This window comes from Panicum hallii, chromosome 6 (genome assembly GCF_002211085.1).
Source record: "Panicum hallii strain FIL2 chromosome 6, PHallii_v3.1, whole genome shotgun sequence".
Taxonomy (NCBI): Eukaryota; Viridiplantae; Streptophyta; class Magnoliopsida; order Poales; family Poaceae; genus Panicum; species Panicum hallii.
The window spans coordinates 42,889,974-42,902,813 of NC_038047.1; the positions used below are offsets into that span (position 1 = coordinate 42,889,974).

The following is a 12,840-nucleotide window of genomic DNA, read 5'->3' on the forward strand; positions in this document are numbered from 1 at the left end:
AGACGGTCACCCCCTTCGTCATCTGCCAATCCCGTCGCGATTCACGGGGGTCAATCCTCAACGCCCGTCGCCCAGTCGCCATGCCGGCCTGCGCTGCATCTAATGCACGGCGCCCAAACATGCGTGGATTCTCGCGCGCCTGACACCAAAACGACCCGGCTTCAGTCAACAGCGGCAGCGCCATGCATATACTTGGACCAATGAGGCAATAATCGTTGCTACATTACCTGTCAGCAGTACCAGCACTAGCACTAGTTTAATGGCAACCGCATGTGAGGTGAGAAATGCAACATCCGTCTCGCGAAAAAGTGAAAGGCAGGAGGGTGTGACTTGCTAATGCTATCTAATCTGTTCCACGGTCAGCTCTGACGAAGCTGAAGATACAATGGAGTGACGGACACTTCAGCCTTCAGCTCGTCGTCAGCGTTCGCACCCCGACGGACCCGGCGACCTGTCTGAACTCTCTGAACCCGGCGGAGAAGTTGCAGGCAGCTCTGTCCGTCTCCTCTCGCGGTCTCGCCACTGCCGTTGGGATCACTCCACTCGTCGACGTGCACCACACGGACAGACACATGGACCGCCAAATGCTTGCTTGCCATCTGAAGGAAGTTTGGTCAGGTCCCTCCCAGGGATGATGCTTGGACCATTATTCACCATTGAATTGCCTCCGGAGCTTCGAAGCAAGCAGTAGTCTGACCGGAATGGCCGCCCGGTCGCAGCCGAGGAGTGGGTGCCAAGGCTCCTAACGCGGCGGGGCTCGCCATGTGCGCCGCCCTGCCTTTCCAGCGCCCCTCCGTCCGTCTCGTTCTCGTCCACCGATCACCGCGGAACTGGCGCCACGGGTCTCTCTTCCGGCCGGCTGGTCTCGCATCCCCGTCCTGGTTAAGCCCCGCGGCGGCGAATCGCATCTCGCTTTGGTCGCCCCCGCGCTCGTCGCGCCGTGTCGTGTGCGGCGGTGGCCGGCCGGCCGTGCCTCCTTGGCACGTTCTGGATTGAGGCATCCTAGTAGCAGTAAAATGCGGCTCATTTCGCATGCAGTTTTCATTTTCAGAAACCCGTCGTCTACGGTTGAGGTCTCGAGGACTCAGTTTGGGCAGCATGGACTCCATAATTTTGACGCGAAATCGGCTTGGTTTGCGAAAATGAAGAGATGCGTGGGACTATTTTTTAAAACAAGATTCTCCCTTTTTATCTCAAAAAATGAGGTGAATTCTTGTTCCTTATGGCAAGGCTTTGGTTAACAATTACTGCACTAAATCATATTCATAAGGAAGCATATATTTTTGAATGCTGATAAATCAATTGTGCATCACAAAACTAATCAGTAGCAGTAGAGTAATTATTGATCAAAGGGTTTTCTTAACAAAAATGTCTTATATTTTCAGAAAGACAGCTCCGGTCACACGAAGTAGAATAATGACAACCCACATCACAAAATTCGTAAAATGCGTGCCCAATTCATATATATCTACCCGATTATGTTTTGAAATCATTACTAGTAAGCTTTTCCAAAAAAAAAACACTACTGGAACCTTGTGTGTACTTTTTGATAATCTTAATACAAACGCACACGCACACACTCTTGGAGCAAAAAAGAAGGGCTTGTTTGGAAAGGGGAATCTCGCAAACCAACTCGATTCTTGAAAAAAGTCAAAAGGGGTTTGTACGCGCCAACAAGTGATTCATACTACTTTCAGGCCAAACCCATATCCTAGTTTCATCAGCACACTTCCAAGTTCTCACTCGTGGCTACCACACGCAACAAAGCATCAGCATTTTTTAGCCTAAAAAAAATGAAACGCTCCAAATTCTGAGACCCCCCTGATCACATTTATAATTCCCAATCAAGCCCACTCCTCCCATTATAAATCCTCCCCCTGCTCACACTCCCACACAGCTCCACACCTCCACTCCACTCCAAGAACAGCAAGGCCAGCGAGCGCCAACCCGAACCCCACATGGCCGCCTCCGCAATGCCGCTGCTCCTGGTCCTCCTGCTGGCGTCGCCGTCGGCCACGCGCCTGGCGTCCGCCGCCTGCGCGAGCGAGAAGTTCCCGGCGGGGCGGGCGTACGCCACCTGTGAGGACCTCCCCAAGCTCGGCGCGTCGCTGCACTGGACCTACGACGCGTCCAAGTCGTCGCTCTCCGTGGCGTTCGTGGCGGCGCCCGCCGCGCCCGGCGGGTGGGTGGCGTGGGGGCTCAACCCGACCGGCGAGGGCATGGCCGGCGCGCAGGCGCTGGTGGCGCTCAGGGGGTCCGGCTCCGCGGCGCCCGCCGTGAAGACGTACAACATCTCCGGGTACGCGCTGGGCGCCTCGTCCCCGCTCGAGTTCCCGGCCACCGAGCTCGCCGCGGACGCCGCCGGCAGCGGCGGCAAGATCCGGGTGTACGGTAAGCTGCAGCTGCCCAAGGGGATGAAGGCCGTGAACCAGGTGTGGCAGGTCGGGGCCTCCGCCACCGGCGGCGCACCCGACAAGCACGCCTTCGGGGCCGACAACCTCTCCGCCAAGGGCAAGCTCGTCCTCGCCGGCAGCAAGGCCGCCGCGGGCGCCCCCGCCGCCTCGCCCTCCGCCGCGCCCGAGGCCGGCGGCCCGGCCGCGTCCGGCGGCAGCGACAGCGGCGCCGCGTCGTCCATGGCGCCGTCCGGCGGGAAGTCCCCAAACGCCGCCGCGTCCACGGCCGGCCTGTCCGCGCCGGCGCTCCTCGCGCTGGCGCTGGTGGGGCTCTTGGCGACGGTATGATGATGGCGGTAGCTGGAACGCCGGATGGTGGACGCTGCCTGCCATCATTCCTCAGCGAAGGTGGCGGGGCGGCGGCGGGCGGGAGAGGAAATACTGCGCTATTTTTGTTGGGGTTTTTTCCCCCTTCTTTTTGGCCTTGCAATAAAAATGGTTGCTGTACTTGTGTTGTTGAGGTGTTGTTTGGTAGCATAGCGATTTTACTGTAGTGGAGACATGCCATTCATCCGGTCACATGGCCGTAGTTTCTTGCCACTGCTCTCTGTTTCTGAATCTCTGGGTGGTACGATGCCTTGCCTAACCTTGTCTTTTTTGTCAAAAAAAATCACCTTGCCTGAACTTCTCATAACCGTGGCGCTTGCACATGATCTAGCGCGGTGTTGAAGGGACCCGGGAGAAGAGTGCGTTGACAGCGAACTCAGGCCAGCACGCAGCTTTGCCTCTGATCTGATCAAAGGAGGTAGCTTCGCAGCAAAATCAAGGATCCTTGAGGTGACGGCGCGAGCACTTCACCGGTGGTTCACGCCTGTTTGCTTAATCTTGCTATTTAGAGTATTAGTGTTTATAAATTTTAGTATTAGAATATTAGTGTTTATAAATTTTTCTCATTGACAGTGCTAATTCACGAGACGAATTTAAAGAGACTAATTAATTTCTAATTTGCAACAATGATGCTAATTTAATGTTTCTAAATGATAAGTTTCTCTTTAACGTGACAGAGCTAATTTTTTATAGCTCTCCAAAACCAAACACGCTCTCGGGAGAACAATCTTGTGCAGCGCAAGCGTGAAGCTATCAACCCAATCCATGGACGGCGACGTGGTCGGTTAGCTCGTTCCGTTGGGAGTGAACGATCACTCAAGATGATTGCCTGCTCTGCCTCACGCCCTCACTCGACGAGCTGAGCTCTCAGCTCTGTTCTGCTCATCATTCCCTGATAAAGACCCCAAGTATGATGAGAAGAACAGCGCACTAATAAGCGTTCGTACATGCGCCCATCCGCCAACTCTCCTATCCGAACCAAACCATGGAAGCAAGCAAGAAGCAAAGCGGCAGAGAAACCAGTGATCTTGATTGCATGCGACGCCAATTGCAGGGTGGTGACCCAGGAAAAAAAAAGGCGGCAGCCAGCTAGCCGGAATTTGGAAAAGGGTGGCGAGGACGCCGGCAGGGGCTCCGCACGGTAGGTGGCGGTCGACCGAGATGATTGAGCTCTTTTCCGCTGGTGCCGGAGGCTGGCCTGGAGCTGGAGCCCTGCTGCGACACTGCCCGACGGGTTCACGAGCTGCGAGCAGCAGCAGCCACCAGCAACCCATGGTGCGCTCCTTCCTAGCTACAGCTAGCTTGGCAGACCGAACCCCCCAGTGCCGCAGGGCACATGGCTGGCACAGTTGCCGGAGGGGAGATGTCTCTGCGTGCGACGAGCGAACGCGCGGGCTGGCGGACGGTCCCCGCCGGCCGGGCCGGCGCGGCGGAAATCACCGTGCTCGTTCCACGAAGCTGTAGCAAGACAACGCTACGCCTGTGCGTGCAGCGTAGGCATGGGTGCACGTGCCGCCGCCGCGCGTGTCGGCGCCGTCGTCGTCGTCTTTCTTCGTCCGTGTCTCACTGTCCGGATACCGCGCGGCGACGTGCGCGCCAGCCTTGCACCTGCAGTCTCGCACGAGCCTCTGGCCGGTGCGGCGGTTTTGACAGGTAGCATTCATGGCCGACGGCAACACGGCGAATACAGGACGCGGCGTTCGACTCGGTGGGACGCTACTGGGCCACTGGGGCCTGAGGGACCAAGGACGAAGATGCCATGAACACATCGTTGCCATTTGAGAGTAGTGACTCTGGATCAGAGTCATCTTAAAACGGTTCTACTTTTCATAAAAATCTAAAACGGTTCTGAAACGTGGGTGAGAGTGACCGAAGGAGAAACAAAAGAAAATCACAACTAAAAGAATAAGGAAAAACAGAAAAAAACTGGGTTTCACCTGTGAATTGGGAGGGAATATTTTTTTGAAATTAATAACATACTGGGAAGGAATATAAAATAAAAATACAAACAAAATGAGAAAGAAAAACAAAAGCAAAAGGAGAAAATAAACAAACCACCCCAGGCTGCGCACGCAGGCGCGACATGCAGATTTTGTGATGGGCTGCAATTGGGCCGATAGCAGGCCGCGACTACCCCAGGCTGCGCAGGGGACGGCGCGCGCGTCGCGGCGGGAAAAAAAGAAGTCACTACCCCTATTTCGTGCAGATCCAGCTCAATTATGTATCGTGCAAAACCGAAGCCCGAAGGGGACCTCTCTAAAGCAGCTCCAGCCCAGTAACTCAGACGACCCAACAACAGCACAGGGATAACAAGCTTGGGCCGTGACATTTTTCACCAAACCGTGGCCCAACAGCATACGAGCCCATCCAATCCGATCGCACCGTCCGGCTGTAACTGCCCGCATCCCAGCCGTCCATCCGACCAGTGTCTCTCCGCGCTAGGGTTTTAGCCCGTATAAGAGCGTCCTCGCCACCTCCCCAACCCCGCCTCCGCCGCCTCGCACTTCGCCCCCGCACTTCCATCCCCACCCGGCGGTGCTCCCCGACCCGAAGGTGCGCCACCTCGCCGGCGAAACTTCCCGGCTGGTTTTCGTGTTCCTTTCCCCGTCGATCTCACCTCACGTCTGCGTGTGTGTCTGATGTTTGCTTGTTGGTGATCGGTGGCGGAGCAGAGATGGCGGTGCCGCTGCTGACGAAGAAGATCGTGAAGAAGCGGGTCAAGCAGTTCAAGAGGCCCCACCTCGACCGCTACAAGTGCCTCAAGGTGCGAAGCCTTTAGCCTCTTTTGGTTGGTCTCTGAAATGGCACCTCTGGCCTTGTGCTGCGTTCTTGGCGGCCGGATCTTTGTGCTTGGTTGGGTTGCCTCGGTAGCAGATTACCGGTTCGTTTAGCATCTGATGGATGGATGTGTTCCTTGTCCCATAGATGTGTTGTCTTGTGAATACATGCGCTCATTTGATTCTAACTAGATCCACCCTGGTAGTATTTAAGTAGCCCAGATTAAGCAGTTCTTTACAAAACGGCATGGTGATGCTTGTTCTAGATTCCTAGCTAGTTTTAGATATCAGTAGTACTGTGCTCTTAACAGAAGCACTGAACCGGCTGAAAGTTTGAAACTGTCACACATGTTCTGTTTGTTGGTTGATGAAGTGTATTTGCCTATTTGGGGCTCCCAACGGTTATTCATCTAGCAGCAGGATATTGGCCTGAGCTGAACATTGTTTTTTTTCCCATTTGCAATAAAATGTACCATGGTTTGATACTGTGCGCTAGAATAGTATCACACGCCTTTTGGGTAGAGATAGATACGAAATTTGTTTTTTTACTTTTGGATACATATTGAAAAGCCATTGTTTCCTGGTAATTTTGTGCCTTTAAGTGCTGCTCTGCTCATTGACCTGCACAATTTTTCAAGATTATCTTTTGAATTCTTCTTTAGGTACAGCTTTCTGTGAATGCTGAAAGCCTATTGTTTTTATCTGAGGTCTCTCTAGAGATTACCAAATTGATATTTTATTGAATGTAAGAGTACTGTTGTTATGTTGGAGATTGAAAAATAGGGAATCCTTTAGTTGGTACTAGATAACAATTTGTTCTGTCCATTTAGCTCACTTCTAATTTTGCATTTTAATCTCATGGAAATAGTGGTTTGATGGGCTTCCAGTTCTAACCTATTTAAATCCTTGGCAATTTTGATCATGGCGTGGACCTGAGTATATTGACCTTCCTGACTCCAGCTCAAATGATACTTTATGCTATTTAAAGAACATTTTATTGCCCTTTTGAAGTTGGGTTTCTTACTGTCTGACTGGCTGCATTATGCGCTCATTATCCCACCCAAGAGCCAAGAGTGTGGTAATTGGTGTGTCACTGCATCTGAATTTTACATGCAGATATCTCTTGAGTGTAATTTCTTTACACCATATCGTTGTATTTATCATTCCCTGTTAATCATACTTAATGCTACATGGCATGTTTGCAAGGACTAATATCCCATCATTGTCCTTTGTGCAGCCAAGCTGGCGCAGGCCAAAGGGTATTGACTCCCGTGTCAGGAGGAAGTTCAAGGGATGCACCTTGATGCCTAACATTGGGTACGGCTCTGACAAGTCGACCAGGCACTACCTTCCCAACAAGTTCAAGAAGTTTGTGGTGCACAATGTCTCTGAGCTGGAGGTGCTCATGATGCACAACAGGTATGAGTTTACCAAAGCCAACTGCTGATATTAACATTTGTTCTCATTGTGACCTATGTGCCTGTATAATCCTCTGCTGTTTGCAGCTCCGTTTACTGATGCAATGTCGTTTTGCTCTCACAGGACATACTGCGCCGAGATTGCCCACAACGTCTCAACAAAGAAGCGCAAGGAGATTGTTGAGCGTGCTGCTCAGCTCGACATCGTGGTCACCAACAAGCTCGCCAGGCTCCGCAGCCAGGAGGACGAGTAGGCTGGGTTGCTCGTCTGTACGACTGTTGGATCTTGTCTTTCTCGGCTGTAGGAAAACTACTCTGTTTCGTGTCGTGTTGCCACCTGGGATACCTGTTATGCCGACCTTTTTGCTATCAATAGCGACTCTAATATGGCAAATTCTACTGTTACCGAATGCCTATCTGAGTTATCTGCATATTTTTGGGAACCTGTCTTTCATAATGCAATATCTGTGTATGTACTACCTGGTATTTAGATCCTAGACTCTAGCTAAGGCAGTTTACGTGAGGAATAGTGCGGTTATGTTTTGCAGTGAAACCAACTTTCAATGGACTAGTTATTAGGTAATTGAGTTGAGTGTGACAGGAAATGGTTCTGGGGGCCATGGTCGTGGCTGTCCTGCTGCTCCTCTGAGGCTGTGGTCTGGAAGAGCCGGATGGCCTTTGACTATCAGCCAACGCATCGCCGGCACCATTGAGGCTGTGGCGGCTCACCTCGCTCTCTGGGTACAGCAGTGGTGGTAAAGGGCTTTAAATTTTAGCAGCCTAGATAATTTAAGAGGGCTCTAATCTTATATAATTTTAGGCTAAAATTTATAAGGATTACCTATACAATTTTAAGCTTATATAAGAATCAAGTTGGATTATGAAGAGATAACTAGAACCATGATCTATTACCACCCTAGATATACCTCCTACATGCAAGTTGGATTATGAAGAGATAACTAGAACTATGATCCATTACTACCCTAGATATACCATCTACATACAGCATGCTGGTCAGCATCGCCCTCATCCGTCTCACTGTGGCCATTGCCGGCCAGCCACGAGCTCTGCTTGCCCATCATCCGGCATGTACATGTTGCAGAGCTGCGGTGGTGCCTGTTCTGCTGAAGTTATCGCTGTAGCCCACTTTCTTTTCAGTGAACAAGAAATGAAATAATATATACTGCTTCTTTGCCAGCATCTAAACTATAATTCTCAACCTGTCGTGCATTGAAGCCTTGAACTGTCATAAACGAGGATACGGTGCTGTTACAAGCAGAGCTGTCTCTGTTGGCTGTTTTCTTTGCTCCTTGCATATTTTGGAGCATACTGCATACATATCATATTTTCCGAATTCTTACATGTTATCAAACCTGAAGAGCTGAGTTCATTTCTAGTACAGGGATGTACTTTTAAAACGTTATTGTGGATGGTGGAAGTCCGGATGGAACTCAAGACCATTGCAAAAGAATTGCTGAAAGTGTACTGTGAAGATTGTGCTGTAGGTATCCTCAAAAACCTGCTCCTGTTAACTCAGCTAAGGAAGCTAGGATTTGCTTAGTTTAGATTTGAACTCCATTCTAACATTCTGGTACCGAATGTTAACATAGATTGAAGCATGCCTCAGGGTAATTTGTTAATTGTCATTATGGATTCAGGTCTTTCTCCCGTGTATAAATTCCAGTGGTGCAATTAGGCAAATATCCTTAATCAGTCAGACACTGTTTTTTTCTTTTAGGCTGACCACATCGATTCCATAATGATAACAAACTTGGCAATGCCAGAAAAGGCCGCAGCAACAAATCCAGAGAGGCGGTGAGCCATAGTACATTACTCGGGTACAAGACTACAAGACCAATTGTTGCTTGACATGTTGGGTTGAAATCTTGCTTGTAACAGGCAGTTTCAGAACAGTTGCATCGTTTTCCAGATTACTTTGGAGTTTAGACATTGCCAATTCTGCAGCTCTGCACCAAAGACATAACATGGTGAATGATTTCTAATTGGATTTTATTCTGCACAATTCTGAAATCACTTCTCTCAAGCTCGCAACCAGCAATTCAGTCAGTCAGCCGGAGTTGGGGGTCGGCGGCGAGGGGAACAGGGGTTATGGCGCGTGGGTGCTTACGGATTTCTCGGCCTGCCATCAGAGGTACGTCGACGGGGCAGGTGGCGGCGAGCCGGCGAGGCAGACTAGAGCCGCCGTAAACACCTCACCAGCCAGGTAGCCCGCTGCCATCTTCCGGAACGAATACCCCACCTTCGTCTCTCTTCTGCCGCGCCGCTTCTCTTCGCCACAAGCAAGAAGAGAAGCATGTCCACGATGTCGAGGCAGCCCTCGGCTTCGCCGGACGGGGCCCGAGAGCCATTGGCGATGGGGAAGAGAGAGCGGGGACGATGCCAGGCGCGGTGGAGGACTATTTTGGAAAATGCAGTTCCTGAGAGTGTTCTATATAAATACTCGGATCGCGATTGCGATCCGAGTTAGGGGGTTTATGTAAATATTATTTACAAAGAACCGATCCAAATCAGAGTGTTTTTTTGCAAATGTACCAGGACCTCGCCACGGCCATGGCGGCTCCGGTTTCCGATCACCGCGAAGTCTCAGGCGCGGACGCGCCCCGGCGCTTAGAGCAGACCTCCTCGACGGCCCCGCCGGACCGGAGAACTCGCGCGCTTCGCAACCCCCGGAGCCCCCGCACTCGAACGAGAGGACGAGATGGAGGCCGGCGGCGACCCCTCAGTGTCGTCGCTCTGATCGTCTCAATCTTCAAGCATCCCCCGTAAGCACCGCATCTCCCCTCTCTCCTACCTCCCGCCTCCCGTCTCCTCTTGATGTTCACCCGTTCCTCTCAGTCGCGCCTTGCCATTCTGTCGAGATCGTCTTCGGCTGACAGCCTCGTCGGATTTGAATTCGTTTGTTTTCTCTTGTGATCGATTCGTTTCATCGTGCTCAGACACGGATCAAACTGAATTTGAATTATTATTTTTTTAGAAAAACAGGCAACATTTGCCCCGCTCCATTCCAAACGAAACAAAGCAGCATGTTTGTAGCATGTTCAGCGCTTTTACAAAGACTGATGACCAGCCACATAGCAGAAGACACCCTAACCCACAGACTGACTGACGGCCGCTATGCCGAAGTACAGAGGAGTTCAGAACAAGGACTGCAGAAGGAAAAAAACAGAGACAGCAGCTCTTTCTTCCTTTGTTCTTCAGTACGCCTTCCAGTCGTTGTCCAGCCTGCTCATGAGCACCTTCCTTGCAGTTGCAGTCAGGCAGTCGCCAAGGGGGTCCTTAGCTGAACCTCCAAGAAGTTGCACCATTGTCTGATTGCAACTTCCATGCCCTGCTTGTAAATTGGTATCCATGCCATCATGCAGATCCAGATTCTCCGGAGCACCATCTTGATGTCCTGCCACTGTAATTTCAGAAAGCCAGATTCCCCACAGGATCCCAGCAGCAATACTATTGACAGCACCAAATTTCTTTTCATCTAGCCATTTACTAGCTAAAGATAAGTAGTCATCAATTTTCACTCCAGTGAACATAAAAGCTAAATTCCACACATACTGTCATGTGCATCGCCAGCCAGCCACGAGCTCTGCTTACGGGCGTGTGCCAGTTCTGTCGACGTGGTCACCGTAGTCCGTTTGCTTTTTTGAGAACTGGAAAGTAGATAGCTATCTAATGTTGGCAACTACATCGACATTCAAACTAGAATTCTCTTCTTCTTGTTGTTGCTCATCGAAGTCTTGAACTTGAACTGCCAATCGATGATATGTTCCTGTTAGGCTGTTATAAGGCAAGCAAAGCTGTTTCAGTGAGCAGATTTCTTTGCTACCTTCATATTTTGGATCATACATATCCTACCAGGACACCCTTCATCCTAGTGCTGGCCTGCTGGAGTGCTTAATTTGCTCCATTTTGCTAGAAGATCGTGAAAAATGTTTTATACTAATTCATTGAATTGATTAGACAGGATTTGTGTTGTGATTTGGTGAGTGAATTTTATGCTCTTATTTTGCATATCTCACAAGTTCATACTTTCTTCTCTCTTTTTTTTTTTGCGAAAGCTCATACTCCTACTTGAGTAGTTGAGTTGCGTATGATAAAATTACAAATGTTTGCTGATATAAATGATTGATCTCGTCGGGTCGCAACAACTTTTATTTGGGCTTTCTACGGCCCAGGACTGCAAGCAGCAGATGAGTTTTATGGGCCAGCATACTGGGCCTCGTGGATTCAAATATTTGTAGTCGAGGTGGCCTTTTACGGCGGGGTTAGCCACGTCGCCTATCTCGGATGGATGGGGTCGCCGCCGGCGTGCGATGGTTGCCATGATCCCCCGAGGAGGCGACGACCCTTCTTCCCCGGTGCCGGGTGCGGACGAGCTTCCGCATTACCGCGTCCTTCTTCTCCACCGTCATCCCCCTCCCCCTCTCTCCATGTCCCGCCCACCGGCCTCGGCCTGAGACCCGCCACGCCCTCCGGGGTCTCACAGTGCCGGCCGGGCCGGCTCCACTGTTCCACGGCAAGGACCCCCTCGTCGGTTGCAGGTTAGGTCGGCGAGCCTTTCCCCCACCCCCACCAATCGGACGCCTTCCGCGGCGGCCGCAGCGTACACTTGTAAAGCCGCCACGCACACTACAGCGCCGCTCGTACAAAGCGACCGATCCTTCCTTCCATCTCGCACAGTGCCGCAGCACTCGAAGCTACCTCCCCTCTCTCCCTCCCCTTTGTTCGATCGCCGCCGCTTTAACTTTGTGACCCCCCAACAAAGTCTCCGCACTGTTCCTGGCTTCGCCTTCAAAGCTCGGTCCGGCCATGCATGGAGCACCGCAAGTCCTCAACTGCTTCTGATTCGGCAGAGCACAACGAGACGGTGGTGCTCGTCGAGCCTTTCAGCAACAAAGAGACCAGCAAGTGCAAAATTCACTTGTAAAGTTGCTGAGTGTAGCACTGCTCGATCAGCCCAGCTAAAAAACACACTGCAGTTTAGTACCGGAATTTACCGACAGGTACCTTCGTTCCTTTTTTCCTTCACAGTGCAATTTTTGGTTAACCGGTTGAACAGTTCTAGGGAGAGAAAAAAACAAAGCTGCATTTACCCTGTCGTGTCACAGCGCACATGTAACTTTCCGTCGCCTCCAAAAGAAAAGGAGTGGCGAGGCACACTCGATTTATCCCTACTAGATTTATCCCTACTAGTAAGGGTCTCTTTGGGACTGCTTCACTTCATCAAATTCGATTTCGCTTTAGAAAATTGTAGCCAAACAACCATAGCTTCACCAGCTCAGCTTCACCAAAAAACATGAAGTTGGCCCCAACTTCACGAAATCCATGAAGCAGGCAAAATGGTACTTCACGAATAGTTGTTTTGAACTCCCTCATGAAGTTGGGGGAAAATTACCCACCAATGCCACTGATTACACACATGGGATGAAACGTTTTCTTGTCTATTCTCCCCTACCTGCGCCCCTCTTCCTCCATCTGTCCCCTCCTCTTCTCTGTTCCCTCACTGTTCCTCTCAAACCCTAGCCGCCGCCGCCTCCATGTCCACGGGCGCCGCGGGCGGCGCGAGCCCCGGCGCGGGCGGCGCGGCCTCGGGCGCGGGCGCGCGGGGCTCGGCGGGCGCGCGCGGCGCGGCTTGGGCGGGCGGCCCGGCCTCGGCGGGCGCCGGGGCTGGCTCGGGCCAGTGGTCCCAGGGCGCGGCCGGCCTGGCCGCTGCCAGGGAGGAGGGCGCGGCCGGCCTGGCTGCCGGCGGGGAGGGCGCGGCCGGCTTCGGAGCGGCCACGGACGCCGGAACGCAGCCGTACGCGCGGTCCAATCCTGCTCCTCGTGGTCCAACGAAGGTATAACAAC

General features: G+C 51.8%; 2 protein-coding genes across 2 annotated transcripts; both read left to right on the forward strand.

Moving 5' to 3' along the window:
• The first annotated feature begins 1,835 nt into the window (after positions 1–1,835).
• On the forward strand, positions 1,836–3,077 carry LOC112897205 (auxin-induced in root cultures protein 12-like). Its single transcript, XM_025965452.1, has one exon. It carries the CDS (start codon positions 1,959–1,961, stop codon positions 2,739–2,741), a length of 783 nt encoding a protein of 260 aa, XP_025821237.1. The 5' UTR covers positions 1,836–1,958; the 3' UTR covers positions 2,742–3,077.
• A 2,119-nt stretch (positions 3,078–5,196) lies between these two features.
• On the forward strand, positions 5,197–7,420 carry LOC112898532 (60S ribosomal protein L32-1-like). The gene is made up of 4 exons (XM_025966870.1): positions 5,197–5,333; positions 5,453–5,544; positions 6,795–6,976; positions 7,100–7,420. Exons 2-4 carry the CDS (start codon positions 5,455–5,457, stop codon positions 7,227–7,229), a joined length of 402 nt encoding a protein of 133 aa, XP_025822655.1. The 5' UTR covers positions 5,197–5,333; positions 5,453–5,454; the 3' UTR covers positions 7,230–7,420.
• Positions 7,421–12,840: the final 5,420 nt, after the last annotated feature.